Source organism: Mchenga conophoros, linkage group LG2 (genome assembly GCF_057382185.1).
Source record: "Mchenga conophoros isolate Kocher_MC1m ecotype Shallow Benthic linkage group LG2, M_conophoros_male_GT1.1, whole genome shotgun sequence".
Taxonomy (NCBI): domain Eukaryota; kingdom Metazoa; phylum Chordata; class Actinopteri; order Cichliformes; family Cichlidae; genus Mchenga; species Mchenga conophoros.
Genome location: NC_140527.1, coordinates 20,714,455 through 20,736,252, shown reverse-complemented (window position 1 = coordinate 20,736,252; position 21,798 = coordinate 20,714,455). Strand labels below are relative to the sequence as shown.

The window sequence follows — 21,798 nt, the reverse complement described above, 5'->3', positions numbered from 1 at the left end:
TACGTCATTGTGCTTTCCCCCCCATACATACATACGTACATATACACACACACACACACACACACACACACTTTTTTTTCCCCCCAAAGAAATGCAAAACTCACAACCGCTTTTTGTTTGCAATTTATTGCTTATATAAATGCTCTCTAAACAATTTTTGGTAAAAATAAAATCTATCAATAATAAATCATAAATAAAATCATCACAATGACTTTTACATTACATTATATTGCACAATTATAAGCCTTATTACAAGAATCACAGAACAAGTGTTGCTCAGGTTGTGTGTAGAAGGAATGTTCAGAGGTATGTGGGCTGGGACTCACAGCGGTCGCCTCTAGAGGGCAACAGCGAGTCTGTCTTTTTTTTTGTCTTTAGTCAAGTCAGTCGATTATCTACTCTAAAAATTAAAGATGTACAAAGAAGTTGTCGACCAAACCACCATCATTTACATTTGAGTGAAACATTTCATTTCAGTCTGTTCTGGCACAGATGCTGAATGTCAGTGCTAGTGAAAGAATTATAATTATTTTTAAAAGAAAAACAGATGTGAGTTGCTTAAGTCAAAAATACACTTTGTTCTTCTGTGATCAGTCTCATCAGACTGCAGTCTAGATAGGAAGAAGTCCCTGTGGTTTCTCCCTGTCCAAACGCAGGTTTAGAGATGCACCCTTCTGTCAGCAGCTTTGTCAGGAGAGTGTCAGGCCAACTTTTCACCGGTTCACAGCAAATTTCTTTGAACAGAGTCTTCGTGCATCTCAACTCTGACCAACGCAGCTTGCTTTCTGTCTGAGGATTCACCCAATGGCCCTCTCCCTGTTTGGCTTGGCAGTTTGTGATTGGTCAGCTACAGAAAGGCCTGAAAGACGAACCAGCCGATCCTCATTCTCATGCATGTGTTCAGATACTGTCCACCTCAGCCCTGAGCTCAGGACACAGCTCCTTTAGTAACATTTCCATCAATACCTAACAAACACAGGGAGACAGGGAAAAAATAAATGGCTAAGAAATCTTGTTTTAATGAAACGCTGATGTTGGAAATGTGTGTCACGCTTACATAGAGAAGGTGCTTATTGGCATTGGCCTCCTGCAGAGCACTGAAGATCTTGATGATGCCGTAGCGGGCATTCTGCTGGCCAACTAGATTTGTGAGTGCATCTGGTGGACGAGGAAAAGCATGCTGAATCAAGCACTTTATTCTTTATTTCTTTTACACTGCAAACATGTGCAATCATAATAAATGAAATAATAAGTCACGCCTGTGTGTGTGTTGCTACCTGGGATGTTGTCAAGTAGTTTCTGCTGAGCGCGCTCCTTGGTCTCAGTGCGTTCATAGTCCGTTCGAGCTTTGATATGTGGCGCCAGCTTGCCATCAGGCCAGAAGGTGTCCCTGAACACACTGATGTAGCACACCAACATCTGTTCACAGAAGATCCAGTTTACAGTGTCCCGGATCTGTCTGAAATACACAACAGAGGCCTGAAAACTTTCATCTCAGGAAAATGTACAATAGGTGTTACACTCTCTACCTTGCATAAGTTAACAAAGCCTCTGGATCTGGACTCGACAGATGAGATATTTTATTCTGGATCAACAATACTGCCAGACCACTGACTAAAAGAGTACTTGTTAGTACTTACTTGTTGATAGTTCGTCCAAATGTCACCTGGACTAGTGCAATTAAAGTCTTCCTCACCCACTTAAACACTGAGCAGGAAGACAGACAGAGAGGGAATGTATTCAGATAAACAGACTCTGAGGCAGTTAGAATTCACCAACACGAGCGTGTGTAACATCAAAACAGTGTCCTGCTCACTTCCTCTGAGTTCAAAGATCTCTCCTATGAGCATGAAGCAGGGTTCAGCCAGAGCATCTTTCCGCCCGTCTGTTTCATCGTAGTCTGACAAGTCACTGTCGTCATCGCCATCCTCCTATGAAGAAAATGTACAGCGCACATCATGCAAATGAGGATGCAGGACAGCATGGGAATGCTGCTTTACTCGTCGTGCATGAGTGTGTACCTCAGTATGGGAGAAAAAATCTCCAGGTAACCTCTCTAGGAAGGAGGCCAGTGAGAAAGAGGATTTCTTCTGAATAGACATCACCTTCAAACGTTATACAAGATATCATTACTATAAAATGGTCTGCATACAATGGACAAAATCATCCAGATAACACACCTATCAGGAAGGTCTGAAACATGAAAGGATCCCTGTGAATCCACAAACACGGCCCTGTAATCAGCATCTCCTCATTAATGGTGCCAGTGTCAAATGAGTAGTGACCCTCTTATGAAGCGGCTCTGCCAGTGTTGCTGCTCGAACACTGCACAAAGCCATAAATGTGCGTAAAAGAGCATCAATAAGCTGCTGGTAATTAGAGCAATAACCTTGTATTTAATGGCCCATATCTGATGTAAGTAATTGCCGCTCATTAAATTCACAGGGTCAAAATTTCAGATTAAAGTAACAAACACAACTCATGTCAGAGAACTTTAGCTGATTAACTAATACAGGAAACTAATGCTTCTTCTGGTTTGGGGTTTAAAATAGATTGAGTTTTAATGAAGTTAAATGGTTATTTAACTTTTAAAAGCATTAAAACAGGACAAAGTAGAGCTGGGCGATTTAAGATTTTTTCATATCACGATATGTTTTTTTTTTTTTTTTTTTTTTTCCCCCCATTTCAGGCGATAACGATATCTATCACGATATAAGCCAAATAACTATATTGCTCACAAGTAAAATGTGAAATAATCAGCAGCTTGTTTTTATTTAAATATTTATTTCCCATAATAAGTTCAACAGGGTAGGTTTAACTTTTCTATCGAGGAAAAGTTATTTCGCAATACATATCGTTATCGTTCTATCGCCCAGCTCTAGGACAAAGTGGTGGCTTTGAAAAGAAAGGAAATATGTGATACAATTTTGGTCATTTCACACTGTACACCCACACAGTGGATTTGGAATAAGGTGAGGACTTTAAGGTAAAAAAGAATGATAACAAAAACTGCTGTAACATTCATGAATTACTGCATTTTGTCACTGCACTTCCATTTAATAGACGCTAAATAAAATATACAATTGCAAGACAACAATTTCACGTCTGGGTGGGGCCTGTTTCTTCATTATTTTATGAAAAAATAAAAATTGAAATTTATAGCCTCAGACAGGAAAATCCAGCATCGCATGAGGTCTATGGGCTGCAAACCTCTGGTAGTCATTAAACGTGAAGAATTAAGAAAATAATTATTATATGTACAATCACTGATGAATCTGTAAAAATAGGGAAACTGTAACTCCTACAGAGCTGATCTAATATGTCAGTTAATCCCATTGAGTTAACAACAATGGATTTGAAATAAAGTTATGTACAGGCAATACATTTAAAAAAAAAGAAATGTGCAAACACTTATGGAAATAAGCATATTATTCCCCGTTCTTTTTAAAATTGAAATATGAGAAATGGCTTACCTTCAGATGTTCTGGAGACGGGCTGAGGAAAGCATAGAGAGCCTCTGACTGGCACAACCGCTCATCTGTTAGGAGACGCTAACACACGACACACACACACCTGACGTTATCATCAACAGCTGTGATCATAAGCAGAATAAGCTTTTGTGAGCACAGACTTTGTAAGGTTACAGACCTCGTTACAGTGTAATATTTAATTAAAAGAGCTCACACATTTCATAGACTGAAATAGGTTGTGATTCAGCACCCTGGTTTTTGTGTGTTATAATTAACAATGTAGAGATAAAGTGAAGCATTTGTGATTGTATCACAGCAGGTGATAGAGATATAAAATATAGATGCAGCAGCTGCTTGTTTACCTGGAGAAAAGTGTTGAGTTGTGTTTTGCTTTTGTCCAAAAACTTCTGGTCAATAGATTTGAAGGGAAGTTTACTGAGTGATGGTAACTGGAGTTTCTTCAGTGATGGAAAACACTGAAGGAGAGACACATTAACAGGTGATGATTTTACACTAACAGGAGGCAAAAATATGTGTATTTTTGATTTCAACAGCTACTCTGTTTACTCTTGTTAGATTCAGAAATGCATTAACAACCATAAATTAGTCAATAGAGCAGACTGACTAAAAGCATGCAGCTCTCCAGATGTCACAGATATTAGATTTCATCTAAACCAATTTATCACTGTACAGTGACCACAGATGGTCACACAGAGGACTGGAAATGCTTCTAACAAACAGCAGTCTCTGCTTTCTGTGGCACATAGGCTGCAGTAAATCCATCATCACATTATTTTTTTTGTTGAGAGTCTTTCCATTTCAGTGCTACACAGTGAGCTGATGACCTTACTGGTTTATTGTGCAGGGGACATTAAGCATTTAAACAACAAGGCAGCAGCTGTTGATCCATGTGTGCAGGATTGGTGCCTTGTTACCTCTGTGAGTTTGCGGTGCAACATTTGGAATTCAGTGAGTTTCCTCTGGACGCTCCAGCGACTGTTGGCCGTTTCTTCTCCTTCCACCAGGCTAACACACACACTGTAACAAGCTACAGTCTCACCACCTTCCTCTGCAGCCTGAAATACACACAAACATACACAATAAACCACCACCTCTTTACTCTGGAGAGAGATTACTTGGGAATTTCCAAAAAAAAAAAAAAAAAAAAAAAAAAAAAAAACCACAACCCCAAAATGGACAGATGTAGTATCCATACAGGGCGTATCAAAAATAATCTGATATCAAAAGGTGACACTTTTTTAAAATAAAGAATATACTTTAAAAAAGAAAAAAAAGAATATAAAAACAATATTCCCAAGTGCTCAATGTGTCCCCCTCCAGCCACACAGCTTTAGTCCATACCACAGTCAAATCTGTCCCATACTTTTGAGTCAATGCAGCCACTGCTGTCGTTATGCTGCTCACAGATCCACTCTTTTTAACAATGCGCAATTAAGTCGTTATCGGTGAGTGGCCTTGAAATTAAGCTCTTTGAAATCAGAGGATTCTTTTTGACACAACCTGGATATTCTTTATTCAGGCACATTAATATATATGTGGTGGGGTGTGGCTCAGCTGCAGGGGAAGGGTGGAGCAGTGGAGTTCAGAGTGTACTGTCAGGGGAGGCTGACACACCTGACCCTGATCATCTAATCATGTCTCCCCTGTTAAAGATGTTGCCAGGACCGGAGGAGAGGGCGGTGTTGTGTGCTACAGGAGCAGGGCAGCCAGAAAGCTGCACATGTTGGGAAGTCCGTCAATAAAGGATGTGTTGAACTGCAACGCTGCTGTTGTCGGGTCCTTCATTGTCACAATATATTTTTATAATTTAGTATAAATTTACAAAGGATTTACACACGTAAGTACACGAAAGAACAAAATGAATGAAATGTGAATGACTAGGGTCAGATTTAATGTCGGCTGGAAAAACAATCGTTTAGCATTATAGAGATACTGTCAATATTCATTAACATAGGACAGTGTTAGGGCTGGCCTTAGTGCATGTTATGTGTAAGAGTTTTGAAGGACGAGACACTCAAGCAAACCTGCAGTGTCTTTGATTAACATCCAATGTTACAATGTTTAACACTAACTTTTCATTAAAAACATGCAGCCTGGTGAAAAACTAAAGAAAGAAAGAAAAATATGCTTCTACACACATCAAAGTAACAGTAATATTTTCACACACATACACGATCTGACTCTAAATGATGATTTCTGTTCTTCTATGAATTTAATGTGCACTGTTAGTAGATCAACCACAGAACTTTCCACTCCCACTGGGCCATTTCTGTGATTGCTGCATGAAGTTTAGTGAATCTAGTCCTGTATAGATAAAGAACAGAAATGTGCTTGATCTATACAAATGTATGTGTTGTCCAATCTATCTTCTATACTTAAGCATAAAGTATGCAGAGTATTAAATTATCTGTGCTGTGTGGCTCATTTGTTTCTTCTGTGCAAGAGCATAAAGGATGAAGGGCATGCTTGCAGACTGCTGTAAACTGTTTAGGTGAGTGCATCATTCGTTTCTACACTCAGGTTTGTTGTTTCCTTTTACCTCAGCTGTAGTTATCGTAGCCCTCCAATTCCCCAGGTTTTCACACCACCAGTCAGTCCTTGTGATGTGTTGCTGAAGTTCGCTGTGTTCTTTTTCCATGGCTCCTATTTCTTCTTTTAGTTTGCTTACTATCTGCAAAGCACACACCAGAGGCAGATAAGCACACGAGTTACAGTAAAATGACATTATGCTGAACCACAATAAATAAGTCTTTGCATTCAGAGGTGTTTTCAAAGCTCTACTTTAAAGTTGTCACATACTCTAGCAGGGACCACATCAGATAAATGGGAGTTTAACCCAATCAAACATCCTGCAATTGGTTCCACTTCATTCCAACATCCTGATACTCAATACTGAAGTGATCCAACAGACTGTATTTAGCACATTGACCTATATTTTGTTACCTTCTTGTCTGGTTTGGGTGCGTTCTGGATTGAGCCCAGGGCTTGTCGCTTGTACTCCAGTTTGTCATAGAGCTGGTGTAGTTTAGTAGCAGCATAGCTCGCCTGCTCATTGATTCCTTTACTGCCCTCGTCACACACCTCTCCTGTATCTAGACCCTGGCACTTCAGAGGATATAAAGAAAAACAAGTGTTAAACACATTCATTTAGTATTGTATGCATGTGTGTCGTTTGCGTATGAATGCCTCACCCCTTCTCCCTTTTCCTCTGGGCTACACCGCGATTGGCTGTGATGGTCGTCTCGTCTGATCAGCCTATCGTAGAGGTCGGACACCAGGAAGGAGGGGTAGTAACGCTCTCTCATTGTCTCAGCAACCTAAGGGATGTGTCAGTTTCCACTGTTACACACGCTTTTAATGATCGAAGTTCAACAGCTTTCTTTTGAGATTTTCAAGAAATCCACCGTCAGCTGCTGTAGCTACAGGTAGCTGCAGCTGGCTAAGCAGAGCAGCACATACCTGTTCTTGTAGTTTAACAAAGACTTGTGTTCCTCTGTTCCCCACCAAACTCTGCTGGATCTCTTTCAGAAGAAACTTCTCCACTGGAATGTCTCTGCTCTCCACAAAGAACTTCTGGTAAATTTCCCCAACAATTTGGGGCACCTCATTCTGTCAAACAAAAATTATTTTCTCACATACTTTTCTCACCGTTTTGAACATTTTTTGCTTCCCTTTTTTATACATACATACATACATACATACATACATACACATATATATTTTCACATTCACAAACTGTTACAATGGCTGATGCTCATGACCAAAGTTTTGAATAACAAATAATCTGAATAAAATTATCTTACTTCTTCACTCACCTTTCTTCCCCCCCACTCACTGTGTTTATACAGAGCTCTACATTTATCATTAGTTAGTGTTAGTGATCCAGAGACTAATACTAACTAACGTCCCGTCTTCCTCCCTTCACCCTCAACCGGTCAAGGCAGATGGCTGCCCATACCAGAGTCTGATTCTACCTGATTTCTTCCTGTTAAAAGGGAGTTTTTCCTTCCTACTATCGCCAACTGCTTGCTCATAGGGGGACATATGATCGTTGGGGTTTTCTCAACAGGCAAATGTGATTTGACACTATTTAAATAAAACTGAATTAATGTAATCTCTGTGAGCAAAAATCTCAAGCTTCTGTTTTTCTTATTTCTACCCTGAAGTCTTTGTGGTGCGAATGCAAGTGGACATCCTAAATTTGGTCACATCACTGGCTATAAAGGAGGTGAGTGAAAATAGTTTGCTTCAGACGGTAGATGAACTAACAAGCTGCACCAAAGCTTTTAATAAAACGAATAAAGTTTCTTTTAACTGTCAGTTACAGCCACACCAGCAGATTCCAAGTTTAAAGACATTAAAGCAAAAGACATTTGCTGACACTATGTGCAGTTATTTTCAAGTCTGATTTTGTGCACTGGACTCACAAAAAGCTTTATGCTACGTTTCTTTATACAAGACTGTTTAATAAAATTACATCAAGCACTCCAATTTTCTACTTTTGTGTACATCTCAGTATGAATGCCATCGCCTCGTCACACCTCGAGCTCTTGAATGTGTGCAGCCGTTACCTTGTTGGCAGTTTTCAGTGTTTCCACCAATTCCCAGAAGCTTATCAGAGCTCTCTTATCTACTCTCTCCATGTAAACTCTGAAATGATCCCTGTAACTTGGATTACACAGGATGTCATCAAACTGGAGAATCTGCATAAGGGGAGAGAATTTTTAAAAAGAACCAAAGTAATTTCACACCTTACAGGAAATGAAGAGAGACCGCATTAGTTACATCAGCGGTCCCCAACCCCCGGGCCTCGGACCGGTATCGGTCCTTGAGTCGTTTGGTACCGGGCCGCGAGAGTTGAGGCTCAGGTGTGAAATGTATAGTTTTCAGGGTTTTTAATCGGTTTTCAGCGTTATTTTGTTAGCGTTTACTCGGTTTTCCTTGGTCTTCTCATGTGTTATGAATAAATTCTTTTATTCTGTACCGGTACTAGTTTTATTTTGTTGTATTTATTAGAGATGGCACGATACCACGATACCACTTTTTTCCGATACCGATATCATAAATTTGGATATCTGCCGATACCGATATGAATCCGATATAATGATTTTTAATCAACAAAACTGTTTTTTTAAATATCTTGCTGCATTTTGTATAAGTTCAACTACACTAAAGCTATTCTGTTATACCTGTATGCAAAAAAATTATTTCATAGTTCAGCAATACTGATCAATCTAATAAACTTAAACCTACACCATCCTCCCTATTCTGGTATTTGAAAGAGTACTTAGCATAAATATTAAGCAACCTAACTAATAGGGTTCCAACTCCCAGCAACAACAAAAATAAATAAATAAAAAAAAAAAAAAAAAAAATAGGGAACCACCCCTCACGCTCCACCTCATGATGCTTAATCGACGTAATCAACCTTAATTTGATGCAGTGTGAAAAAAAATGCACAGAAATCAATTATTTTTTCAAGAAATATTAAATAGATTCAACATCTTTCTTCAACAAAATTGCAGACTGCACAGATGGTACCTTCCCAAAGGAAAAAGTACTATAGCTTACTAGGGTATATTAGACTTAATAGTTACTATATACAGTAATGGACTTCTATACATTTTACATCAGATTAAAACTTTGGGTGTAAGATTCAGATAATTATTTATTAAAAGCTCGACATTTTAAATGAGAATAAGAAAGAAAAGTATGTCTTTGTGCCCCCTTTTCCCTGTTAATGCCCTATCGGCCCCCCTGGCTAAACTTTGCTAGATCCGCCCCTGCACAGTTACAGCCGTCAGCAACGTAGAAAAAGATCCTCGAGCAGAAAGTAATATTAAATACATTCTAACAACAGCTGATCAAGCTTAAACATGCTGCTGTTGTTCAGCCGCTGGTTTCCTCTTTCTGGTGCAAAGTGGGCCAAAAACAAAGAAGAGAGACGGACTCGCGACAGAAAAGCCGATCAGCTGATCGTTAAGCAGTTTCATGATTGAAGTAGCAGCAAGAAGAGGCAGTCGCTCCATATATCGCTTGTTAAGCTTAACGCAGGAATGCTTTACAAACATTCAGAGATGGACTTACACACTTGCTTTACTTCTCTCGGGATAACTTTGTCGGAGATGAAATGCCGGGTTGCTAGCGAAGCTCCAAATGCTATCCAGACCACCACAGGTCCCGCATGCCACAGCCGCTCTATCACGTGATGCATACTGCTCCGACGTGCTAACGTTCTGAGGCGAGTTACGGTGTGTTGCAAGTTTTGTGAGGTGCTTTCGTGATATTTAATGGATCGGATTACATTTTTTATTTTTCTCCGATATCCGATCCAGTAATTTAGGTCAGTATCGGACCGATACGTAATATCGGATCGGTCCATCTCTAGTATTTATCCACGACACCTTAAAGGCCGGTCCATGAAAATATTGTCGGGAATAAACCGGTCCGTGGCGCAAAAAAGGTTGGGGACCGCTGAGTTACATGACATATTATTTACCTTCTGGCTTTGAGGCTCGTCGTTGTCATCGGCCCCTCCTTCCTCACTATTCTCATAGTTTGGCCCTCCAAGGAGGCGGATCCTTTTTTCACATTGTTTCTTAGCAACAGTCAGCTGATTGATATATCTTTTCATATCTCTGGCTCTCAGCAGGTCGGCCTTCATGGCTGCTGACTCTTTACCTTTTTTCTCTAAGGGAGAGGGAAAGTCTGTCTGAGCAAGTTCTGGCCACATAATAACACAAAGGCGCACAATCACCTGGTGTGGAGCCACTGAACTATCGGGATAAAGCTGATACATACCGATGGCCTGATTCTATGAAAATGTGCTTCAAGCTAAGCACACCAGCAAGTGAACTTTATTGGTCATTGATTTTCAGATACAGCATGTGAATGCACTTGCAGTTTCTACAGCCGACTGGCCTTTAAATGTACTCATGAATTCATTCACTGCTGAACAGGGACTGTGTGTTTCAACAGCAAACAGCCTATGCAAACAGAAACCAGTACTGGGTCTCCAAAATCCCCAAAAGCAAATTGAAAAAGTGCTGGTCTATACTGTGTAGTCCAGCAGGATCACACAGTATAGATAGTATAGTGTTTAAAAGTGCACATGGAGACAGTTTATGGACCATTTCCCCCCCCTCAATCAATGAGAATAAAAATTAGGCTCTGCACTGCAGGGCAGTTCAAATCCACTCATTCCCTTGTTTTGTTTGTAAATCTGTATCAGCTGGTGCTGTGTGTCCATCCGTTTCAAACTTTTACATACAATACTTACCTTCAGACCCAACCACCTGCAACACTAATGATGGGACTCAGTGGTTGGGTCTGAAGGTAAGTATTGTATGTAAAAGTTTGAAACTGACGGGAATCAGCCTTTGCTGCAATACATTTACGACTAAAGTCACTCTGGTAATGTCATTATAACCACGCTCACACAGCTGTCCTGAAACTTCGCTTTCATTGTCACTTCCTGGTCCTTAAAAGTCTTTGACACGAGGCTGAACTCAGGCATATTGCAAGTGTCTGACAGATAAATGTTCACATCACTTCTCTTCAAATTGTTGCAAAACAAGCAGAATTGTGACTGTACTCTTATTGTTTACTTCTATGAATGAATGCCTATATTGCATACCTGGCTAGCTTTTTAGGGGCAGTGAACGTGAACTGAAACGCTGCCATACTTTTGAGGTTTTAAATGCAGGAAACTGTAGTGTTGTCTGTACCTTTCTGCTTCTTGAGCTGAGGCAGGCTGCTGATGGTGGTGGCATGAATAATCTCTACCACGATCTGATACCTACAAAGGAGGAAAGACGGGAGACAAATACAATTATTAGATGAATTACGTCACAGAAAGATGGAAATATAGTATGGAAAGTGACGAGGCCAAAATAAATCAAAACAAACAAAAAGAAGAAACATTTCAAAAAGAAGCCAGTACTGAGCCACCATTTCTCAAACTAACGAGACAATATAGCAGTATCATGTCTACCCCGCATTTAGATCAAGTATATTGCTGCAGAGACATTGTCTGTTCCCATGGTAACCCCTGAGCAGCAAACATGTTGGTGGCTAAGACTGCCTGGTTAACATGTTTGTCATTATGTATATAAGGACACACGTGGTTTGTTTAATTTGACTCTATGTAGGTACAGGATAGTCTACTTAAATGAGGTAATGTAGGCATCTACTGTGTGTGTGCCTGTGTGCACGTTGTCACTGTCATGCCTGAGTTGCTTGAGGAAATTGACATCAGTAGAAGTTGATATCAGTTTGATAAAGTCTTCATAGGAGGCAGCGTAGGTGTAGGCTTTCTTCTGCTGCTCAGCCTGCTGCTCCCTCTTTTCCAGCTGAGACAACAACATCCTGTTTATGGAATCTGGATCGCTGAGTACCTCTACCAACGGCTTCAGGACTGGAGAACACACACACACACACACACACACACACACACACACACACACAAAGATAAAAATACGTTGATGTAAAAAGGACGGACAAATGCTCTTGATGAAGTTAGAACCACAGATTTCTGTGACGCATAATAAAATGAGACACTGATCTTAAAAATAAAAAAAAAAATAAAAAAAAATCCTAGGTGTGGGAAATTGAGGAATGCAGTTCTAGAAACAGAGCAGCAGCTAGACATCAAGATATCACACATTTTCTTAATACTATCGTTTCATCGTTCCTTCTCACAGTAGGAACACAACAACAGCTGCATTCAAAACAACACTGACAACACACCTGCTCAAGAGGAAAGGATGACCACAGAGTTTGTAAGATTCCAGTTTTTCTCAGTTGAATTCCAACTTTTTTTGAAGTTTTCTGGTTTTTCATCAGGTAAATTTTCCAGAACAGCTCAAACATGCGGCAAAACATTACAGATAAATAACAAAAGTCCATTGATTCGTGTGTCGGGCCAGCAAAATTGAACATTTGTTTCATTTCACACCATGTAAACCAACATGTACTCTGGAAACAAGAGCCAAGTGCAGAAGTAACAGTGTGACGCTCTGCTGCAATGCAGGAGAAGAAGAAAAAGTGTTCTGTATCTTCCTGCATTCTTTTTTCCTCTCCTTGCTTCACTGCCACACTTCCCTTGTGAGTCAGTGCTGTTACAACAGCTAAGAGTACATTTTGCAATGCTCAATAATTAGATGACAATTAAATTATTTATAACATGCAGTAATGTCCAAAGACTGGGCCACTCATCATTTGTTATATTTTGTTACAACCCTAACAGGTGTTGTTAGTGGGTGTGTTCTGCTTTCCTTCTCCCCTGCCTGCAGCTGCCACACATTTTCCTGTGAGGAGCCACCAGTGTGGAGCATGCTCTGCTCACCAATCATCATCCAACACTATAAAAAGATCTGGTGTGGAGTTGCTCGGACTCGGTGTGTGCCAGCCTGAGAGTGATGAGCTGTAGTGAAGTGCTTTGCCTGAGTTTGGACTGAAATTAATGGTGGAGCTACTAGTGAGCAGCAAAGCCTTTTCCTTTGGCTATTTAATAATCTCTCTGAGTTGAATCCTTTGTAAGAAAATTATTATTTTCACTATTGTTACTCCCCTCATCCCTTGGTCTTTATTCAAGGTACAAAGACTGGAAGGAATATGAGTCCAGTCTTTGTCCAGAGGAATGTTTTTGTTTGTTGAGCCACACTGACCTATGAGTCATTCATTCAAAAAAAAGCAAGCATCTAATTCAAGAAAAGAAGCAATGCTGTCTCCAAACATACCAGGAAACTTAGCAAAGAGACAGTTTATATTGTATTTTTAGGCGCTTTGTTGCTAAAAGCCTGTCACAATAATATTTGTTCCAATTTCTTTATTCAAATCTAGTAAAAATCCCAACGGCAGGACACTTTGACAGGCAGAAAATGCACCAACAAGGTGATCTTGTCATATCTTGACAAAGTTTACATCTACATGGTTTAAAAAAAAAAAAAAAGGTAAAAGAAAATGAGGAAACTGGCAAAGTAGAGGACAAAAGAAGAAGTGACAGGCATAAAAAGCAATCTACAGCAGATGGAGAGTAAGTGAAAGTCATGTAATAGGCAAAAACCAACAAAGACGTGACACAGGACCTGAGAAATCCGTCTGACCCTGCAGCTGATCTAAATACTGTTTGTTCAAACGTCACCAGAAATGGGATAAAAGGTGGAGATATGTCCAAAAGGAAAAAGGGGAACACACTGGAACACACACTGGCCTCCCAGCGCGCAGACCTCAACATTACTGAGGCAGTGTGAGTTCATCGACACAGAAACAAACAAAAGACAGCCAACACCCAAAGAAGACCTGAAATGAACTATACCAGACTGTGCTGAAGAATAAAGGTGGTCATACAAATATTGACTTTAAAGCTAGTGAGAATTGTACAGACACTGTTTTTGCCTTATATTATTGTATTGACATGTATGCTTGGCTATGATTCAATAAATTGCTGCACCCGTTTCTTATTTTCCTAGCAAAATCAAAAGAAATTAAAGAACTCAAGAGTTCTACATAGTATTGTATATTAAAGAGTAAAACTATTCAGCAGAATTGTATATTTATTCTTTGTTTATCAAACACACCTGAAGAGCTGCGAGTGTTATGCATCTATGTCAACAACACCTCAGTGTTACATCTCTTTCACTGAGCAGGTGCAACTATTAAACAACTAGAGGAAAGGAGACACCATTTGTGTTTTTAATTACAACTGTGCTTATCATGAATTGTGTCCTAATGTGTTGAGTAAAGTTTCATTCTATTTAAATGAAATTCATTCACAGCGTATGTTTAATTCCCCAATTATGGGAGTGTGACACTGACAAACGGAGTCCACCAAGAGGATGGTGCACATTTCATCACCATGTCTGCACTGTGGAGCTGATTCAACTACCGTATTTCCCGGACTACAAAGCGCACCTGAATATTAGCCGCACAAGCTAAAATCAGGGGAAAATCCTGTTTTGTACATACATTAGCCGCACCTGACCAAAAGCCGCAGGTGTTTCAATGTTGACTTATCATATGTAAGAGAATATGCACAAAGCGAATTGTCAGGAAAGAGATGGCTGTTTGGAGACACACCTCTTTTATTAATATTTTGAAAAACAAGTTATGGGTACATATTTGCACATGTGCTGTGCTTCATAAATGAGTAACAAATGTAGTACATAACAGTAACCTACAGCACACCAGAAAAATAGATTCGGACTACCTTTTAGGCTCAGGTGCAGTGACACGGCTTTAACAAGAAGAAAAGCCAGTCATTCACCACCATCTTTCTCATCTTCCTGCGCACTAAAACCACCAAAGTCCTCTTCTCCAGTGTCGGAAACGAACAGGTTCAGGATGGCTTCGTCATCCACTCTCAGCTTCTTTCCTTCGTTGTCACTTTCAAAACCAAACAAATCCTCATTGTCAGTGTCAGAGTCGAACACCCTCTGAAGGGCCGTGGCGGTGTCCTCCTCTTCATCATGCAGCAGTCCAGCCCTTCAAAATCCGTTGGTGATCGTGGATGTTTTCACACTTTTCCACGCTGTCAGAATCCACCGGTGGAGTTGAGCATAACTTTTTTGCAAGTTTATCGCCGCTCGTCATCCACGCCTCCCACTGAACGCGTAGCGCTACTTTGAAGTTTGTTTTTTGCGCTACTTGTACGGCACTATGTTGCCTGGCGGACGGACATGTGACTAACATACCACTCTTGAACCCCGATCCTTCCGCCAGGCAACGTAGTGCCGTACAACAGCGGAACAAACAAAACAAATCGTCTTACGATATCACAAAAATCATGGACAATCTATAGAAAAGCCGCACCTGACTAAAAGCCGCAGGGTTCAAAGCTGGTGCAAAAAGTAGCGGCTTATAGCCCGACAATTACGGTACTCTTGTGTTTAATGACTTGGAGTAGAGCCAAAATAAAGATATAAACATTCAACGACTGCTACTTGTAATAACAATCCATAAGACAAAAAAGCAATGACTTATAAACAGTACATTAAAACAGAACATATTATTCTTTGACAACAATAATGCATGTATGTGACAATGACCAATTAGAATCAGAATTCTTTATTAATCCCCAAGGAAGTTATGTACCTTTATTAGTGATGACTTCAGTGAGACAGCAGCGTAGTGTGTGCGACTTGGCATCCTTTTGTGGCAGCAGACATAGCAGTAGTATTCTGGCTACACAGCGGAGGAAGGCCAGCTCCGATTCCGGACTGACCAAACAGGGATGGAGAGGAAACGGCCGAGCCACTTCCTCTGGTCTGGGGAGACACACACACACACACACACCTTAGATGTCCGATTATATTACGTGAGCTAAAGCTTCGCTCCCTCTGTTATTCATACTTCAGCTGTGTTGTAGCTCGCTGTTTTTGCTTCTAAAGACATGCTGCTGCTGCTACATTGTTCCCAAGCAATTGGAAATTAGGCAGACCAGACATCACAGCAGTGCAATCAAATCATAAGTCTCGTCTGACTGGCCAAGATAATAAAACCAGGTGATGTGTGAATCATCGCTCTGTCTGTTCCTTTTCCTGCACACACATGTGTGATAGTGTACCTGGCACACACTGAAGGGGGATTTTAATGCGGTTACGCTGGACCAAATTGCAGTAATTTCACACCATCTGTGTACATAAAATTATGGTACTAGGTATGGACACTGGTGGGAAGAGAAATCTTTTTCAGTAACAAATCAAAGATGGAACATATTTCCTGATAAACAACTGTGAGTCATACCTGTGCAAAGAAAGCTGTTAGAGGCTCAGTGACTCTGACAGTAACAACACATTATTTCACTAGCTTTCCCATCCTTGATTTGCAGGTGATGAATATTGTGGGAGAACTTCATACAATTAAAGAGTGTGTGTTAGTGCACCTTGCAGATGCAGCTTTGAGGTCGGTGAAGTGTGTGTGTAGAATCCGGATGCTGTCATAACACACTACGTTGACGAGGTCGATCTCAGCAAGCCTGGATCTCAACTGCCCGATCATCTGCCACCAGTCCTCTGACAGCATGGAGTACAACTGGCCTTCATCATGACTCAAAGGAATGTACCAGGATAGGATATAGTCTCTGTAGGCATAGTCAAACACTGCGGAGACAGCAAAAGAAAATCTAAATCCAGTTTTTGTTAGAATAGACAAACAGCTGCAGTCAGTACTCTTCTGACAGTAACACCAAATGGCTTTTTTACATTTCAAACTTTTGATGCACAAAAAAAACAAAACAAAACACAAACCCTGTATAAACTCTGTTTTCAATGAGCCACTGAAGACCACAACGGGTGCATCGAGTTTCATTTCCCCAAAGCCCAGGTGCAGCTTATGAAAGCTGGAGGGTGGTTCACGCTTTCCATCATCTACTTTCTGTGCCCGCTTTTCTGTAAACGGTCCCCAGCCCTCCCCCCCGAGAGCTTATCCCAGCATTCATTCTGTGAGGGGAAAGCTGTAACTGGAAACTGGACAGCTCACCACCTCATCACAGAGCTGACCCTTAGATGCACAAAAACAAACAAACAAAACACTGGCAATCCCTCACACTCACTTTCAAATGATGTAACTACAGGAAGAATATAGGAGGAGACACCTACTACAGCACCTGGAAAAAAAACTGACAGAAATATATAAATAACACACCCAGACTCCACACAGACGGCTGCAACTGGAAGGTTAATTTTAACCCTGGGAACACCATAGCTTAACAGTGAGCGCTCTGCTTTAACTAGCTGCTGAAAAACAGATTTTACTGGTCAAATCTTTAACTTACAAACTGCACAAAGAGCAAAATCACAGGGGGAAAAAAAAAAAAAAAAAAAAAAAAAAAAAAAAAATCAGATGCAATCCAAATATGAGCAGCTCGTCCAGTATTCTAAACAGTACAACATATACGTAAAAAATGAATTCAACTGTAAAAATTAAATTAATATTATCACTTGAATAACTGCATACTGATCGAGTTATGCTTTGAAGTACAGTGTGGCACTTCCCCTTCTCTGTGAAATTCAGTTTTAATGTGTGAACCAAACCAATTGTTCTGTTGTGATCTTTTAACTAAATGCAGAATCTGTCTTTGAAGTGTATGCAGTGATCCAAGCGAACCCTCTGTAGATTATATACAGCACATTATCAACATGTACTGTATGTTGCAGAACAGGAGGAGAAGCACCCTAATACTCACAACGGACATGACCAGCATTCACTCTTGTAAGGAATGACTGTAAAGCACATACTTTGTCACCTTCTTGGGGTTTTTCCCTTTAACCAGAGACATGCAAGTTAAGCGACCATACAACCTCTATGTGTGCCTTTAGACACTGGAACTGACCAGGATCAGTGCTTTAGAAACAGATGAAGAGGGGGGATGAATGGTTAGAGAGGTTAGCACTCTAATAACAGATAAAGACCAATCTTGCACAATTGGATTTGCTCCATTTCTCAGTTTCCACTTCAAACAACATTATGCTCTCATACTACTTCTTCATCTTTTTAAAAAAAATGAATAAAATAAATGAGACACAGTTCAGAAGGTATTTTGTGCTGAGCACTCACAGTAAGCTCCTCTGGAAAGGTTCTAACTAGAATGCAAGTATTCTGCTTGCTTTAAATGCATAACTCTAAAGAATCCCACAAAACACATCAAGGTATATCAAGGCATCAGTTCACTGACACAGCCCGTCTTGATTATAAAGCTAATAATGTCATAAACTTGTATCACACTGCAATCAAAGGACCATTTTTTAAAAACACACAGAAGGATGTGCAAACACACACCCTCAGTGTAAATCCTGGAGCCATCTGTTACTTGGCAGGCACATGCACTGATCTACTGAGCGTGCATGGGTGTGCAAGTGTCTGTTTGCGGATCCCAGTGTGTACGTGTCTTTAACCTTCTACTGGTTTAATGTGTGGGAGAGATGGGTGACAGGTCGTGGTGAATGACAGAAGCAGAGCTCCGTCAGTCAGCAATTTTGTCAAAAACAGAAGTTGAAACTTTTTCCATCAGTCAGTCATTTCAGGAAAGGTCTCCTAATACTACTGAGAGTGAAAAACAGATTTTAATGCTGTGTAAGCTTCAAGTTTTCAATATGAAAAAAAGCAAAGTTTTTTTTTTTCAAAACAGAGCCAGCCACAATAAGAATCAACATGACTATCCTTTTGAATCACCACTGTCGAAGTGCAGTATTATACAATGTATTGTAATGCCACCAAAATATGTCTAATTCAATGACTGGAGAGAAGGCAGTGTTGATGCTGTAAAGTACTACATTTTAAAAATTTTACGTTTTCCCAGCTCTCAACTCTGAATAACACCAGTGAGAATGGATGTCCTTATTACAGTCATCTCAAAGTTAAGACCACAGCTGCTGTTCATGTATTTTGTTTGAGAGTGGCAGCCAATCAGGAGCATTAATGGACAGGAAAGGGAGCTGAAACATTTTGTTTCAGACAGTGTTATGAACTGAGAGGCTAGACCGAGGCCCAATGTAAGATAAGCTACTACGGTAGAGTCCACAAACAAAACAAAACAAAACATAATGCAGAGCTTGAAAAGAGCATAAATGCTAAAGGAAAAGTCTTTTTATGGAATTTTGAACTTTTTATACGTGGAATTCAAACACTGAAATAACTGAAACTGAAATTTTGAGGAAGACACATTCATGTTTGCTTCTGAAGGTTTTTTTTGTTTTGTTTTGTTTTTTTTGCTTCTGAAGTCCTTCAAAAAAGTAGCATGAATAATCAATGAAAATCTCACTCTTCTGCAATCGCCAATTTAAAGCCTTTCAAAAAATGACCACACTTGACTCTCAAGTGATCTCAGACGTCTGACTGTCATATGATCCAATTTCAGAATCCTGATTCGCTCACACATTTTACTCTATAAAGACAGGATGCCACAAAAATGGCAGAAACAGAAGAAGCAATTGGGGGTTTTAAGTTCTTTTTAACATCATCTGCTAGAATATCAAAATCTCCTCACACATCAATAGCTCCTCATGCATTCACATAAATGTGCCATAAAACAGGTGACTAATTACCTTCCTTCAGGGTTTTGTCCACATTGTGCGACACCACCACCCTCCTGCTCTGGCTTGACTCCTGAACTGGCACCAAAAAACGAACCTGAAAAGTAGCCAAACAGGAAATTCCAGTTAAGGAACAACATAAAAACAGGAAATACAAGGAGAGAAGAGAGCTAGGACTTAGAACTGTGTGTCCAGAAGGCCTAAAATCATGACAAATGAAGCAGCCTAAATTGGTCACAGCTCGTGCAACATGTCACTCAGACTAATGTTTGTGACAATACTCATCAACTGTCGACATCAATAAGTCATAAGCGCCACAAAACATCAAACATCACAGATGAAAGGCAGCCGCTGGGCTGAGGGATGCCACCAACCGGCTGCAAACACCCAGAGGCTTTCCTTAAAGAATAAATTACCATTTGTTGTGTGTATGCATGTGCTCAGTGTTGCGAATCAGGCTAAATCCAGAAGAATGACTGTACCTCTTCTATTATAGAACACAGCAAGGATAAAAGAGTCGGGAGACATCATCAGAGAGACAGATTGGGTACAAATGCTGAGGTGGAAGGAAATTAATTGGGGCAGGAAACAAGGGGGTGGAATGGTTGAGAAGGCCAAATCAGGAGGCAAAATGTAAAACATCAGATGCTCAACAGATCTAGTTTGTCAATAACGCAGAGAGTGCAAAAAGCCCTTAGATATAAGTCTGCATGTCAGCAGTAAACAATGTTTTCTGATGAGACACAGTGTGATCCTAATGAGATGTCGCACAGAGCTACAGTTTGCGTTCCTGGAGGTGTGCTGCATGTCCCTTAATGAATTTAAGGGGTCTTCTTACCATGAGCTTGTTGAAGAACTCCAGCCATTCAGAAGGCTGCCTCCTGCTCCGGTTAAAGCAGCTGACTTTGAGAGGACTCTTCCTGACCAGCAGGGCAAAGCTCCCAGCCAGGAAACACAGGAGGGCGAATGACACATAGATGAAGAGCTTTAAGAAGAACGAGGTGAGAGACAGGCCTCCCCATGCCAGCTGAAATACTACTGCTGCCACCACGCCCAGGCAGAAGGCTGGGACGAACCGGAAAGATGAGCCGATTGAGGAGGTAGAAGCTGCGGACATGGGCCCCTCTTCCTCTCCCCCAGTATTGCTTCTCCCTCCAGCCGGTGATGTAGTGGTACTCGAGGGGGTGGGCATACTGCGACCCCACCATCCATATATGTGTCACTGCTAGTTATGCTGAAACCTCGCTCCGCTGGTTTGCACGCCAAGTCCCAGCGAGAGGTATACTGTGTACACTCGTGTATACCCTCGCCTACAAAACTGTCTCCAAAAAGAGGCATCCCCGCTCTGACATCTCCTCACCAGACACACGCCGCTATGTTCCCCCACGCTCCGAGCGTCGGCCCGCCTGGCAGCAACAATCACGGACCCCCGAGAGCTTTCTCAGCCACAACACGGCGCTCCAGACAACAAAAGAGGGCACCGGGCTTCTCCTGGGAAAGGCGTCAGGAGCTATCAGAAAGCAGAGACAGGGAGAGAGCAGGGAGTAAATGGATGGAGAAACAACCACCGTCACCTTGGAGACACTTTCGGTGGAAGGGTAGCTCACCGACTGTCGTTTACAATCTAAGCTAGCAAGAAGCTACGCTAGAAAGCCAGCATAAGTTGCCGTTACCTGCTTCAAAACGAGGAAGAAAAAAATTTATAAAATACAAGGAAGAGTCGAGCAACCTCGAACTTCTGTGTTCTTTGGCTGCCAAGCTAACTGCAACAGGCGGCTAACTAGCTCGCGTGCTAATTAAGCAATTTAACTTCAGCTAACGTTAGCTTACTCACCTATCGTTAAAAATTGGGGTGGACGATAACAACGCTACATTCCCGCTTTTCTCCCCGTAAAAGAATGTTCCACGGGCCGTTTAGTAATGTATTAAAGGTGCCATAAACGCAGCGAGAAAAAATGTCTCCAGTTCAAAAGCCCCTGAAAGATAAAAAAAAAAAACAAGTACTGTGTTGTTTTACTTGAGCTCCAGCTGACTGACAATCTCTCTAAACGTGAAAGGGTGTTAGCCAATCAGCGCCGGCATTAACCACCGACGGCGCGTCTGTTTTAACTCTGGAGATGGTGTGATTGGACGGGGCTTTCGCTTGAACCTATCTGTAGCAGGGAAAGCACCGCCCATCGGGCAAGTTGGTTATGCTAATTAAGCACACCGCCAGATACAGGATAATAGTTGGCTTATGATTGCGTAGATTTTTTTAATTTTACAGATACTGGCTT

At 40.9% G+C, this 21,798-nt stretch overlaps 1 protein-coding gene across 3 annotated transcripts; it reads right to left on the bottom strand.

Moving 5' to 3' along the window:
• Positions 1-108: 108 nt before the first annotated feature.
• On the bottom strand, positions 109-21,633 carry snx25 (sorting nexin 25). 3 transcript variants are annotated; one of them, XM_085287787.1, is made up of 23 exons: positions 21,357-21,632; positions 20,361-21,032; positions 19,535-19,619; positions 17,044-17,109; positions 16,375-16,591; positions 15,585-15,757; positions 11,721-11,907; positions 11,219-11,289; positions 9,991-10,181; positions 8,063-8,194; positions 6,951-7,100; positions 6,683-6,808; positions 6,435-6,596; positions 6,031-6,162; positions 4,406-4,546; positions 3,833-3,946; positions 3,474-3,551; positions 2,022-2,105; positions 1,817-1,931; positions 1,641-1,707; positions 1,278-1,459; positions 1,058-1,158; positions 109-966 (listed from the first exon to the last, which is right to left on the bottom strand). In XM_085287787.1, the coding sequence occupies exons 2-23, from the start codon at positions 20,712-20,714 to the stop codon at positions 901-903; spliced, it is 2,994 nt and encodes a 997-aa protein (XP_085143913.1). In that variant the 5' UTR covers positions 20,715-21,032; positions 21,357-21,632; the 3' UTR covers positions 109-900. The 3 variants fall into 3 exon arrangements, with proteins under 3 accessions (XP_085143913.1, XP_085143898.1, XP_085143906.1); XM_085287772.1 differs by lacking the exon at positions 17,044-17,109 and having other exon boundaries at positions 21,357-21,631; XM_085287780.1 differs by lacking the exons at positions 109-966; positions 1,058-1,158; positions 1,278-1,459; ... (2 more) ...; positions 2,022-2,105; positions 17,044-17,109 and adding an exon at positions 2,136-2,325 and having other exon boundaries at positions 21,357-21,633.
• Positions 21,634-21,798: the final 165 nt, after the last annotated feature.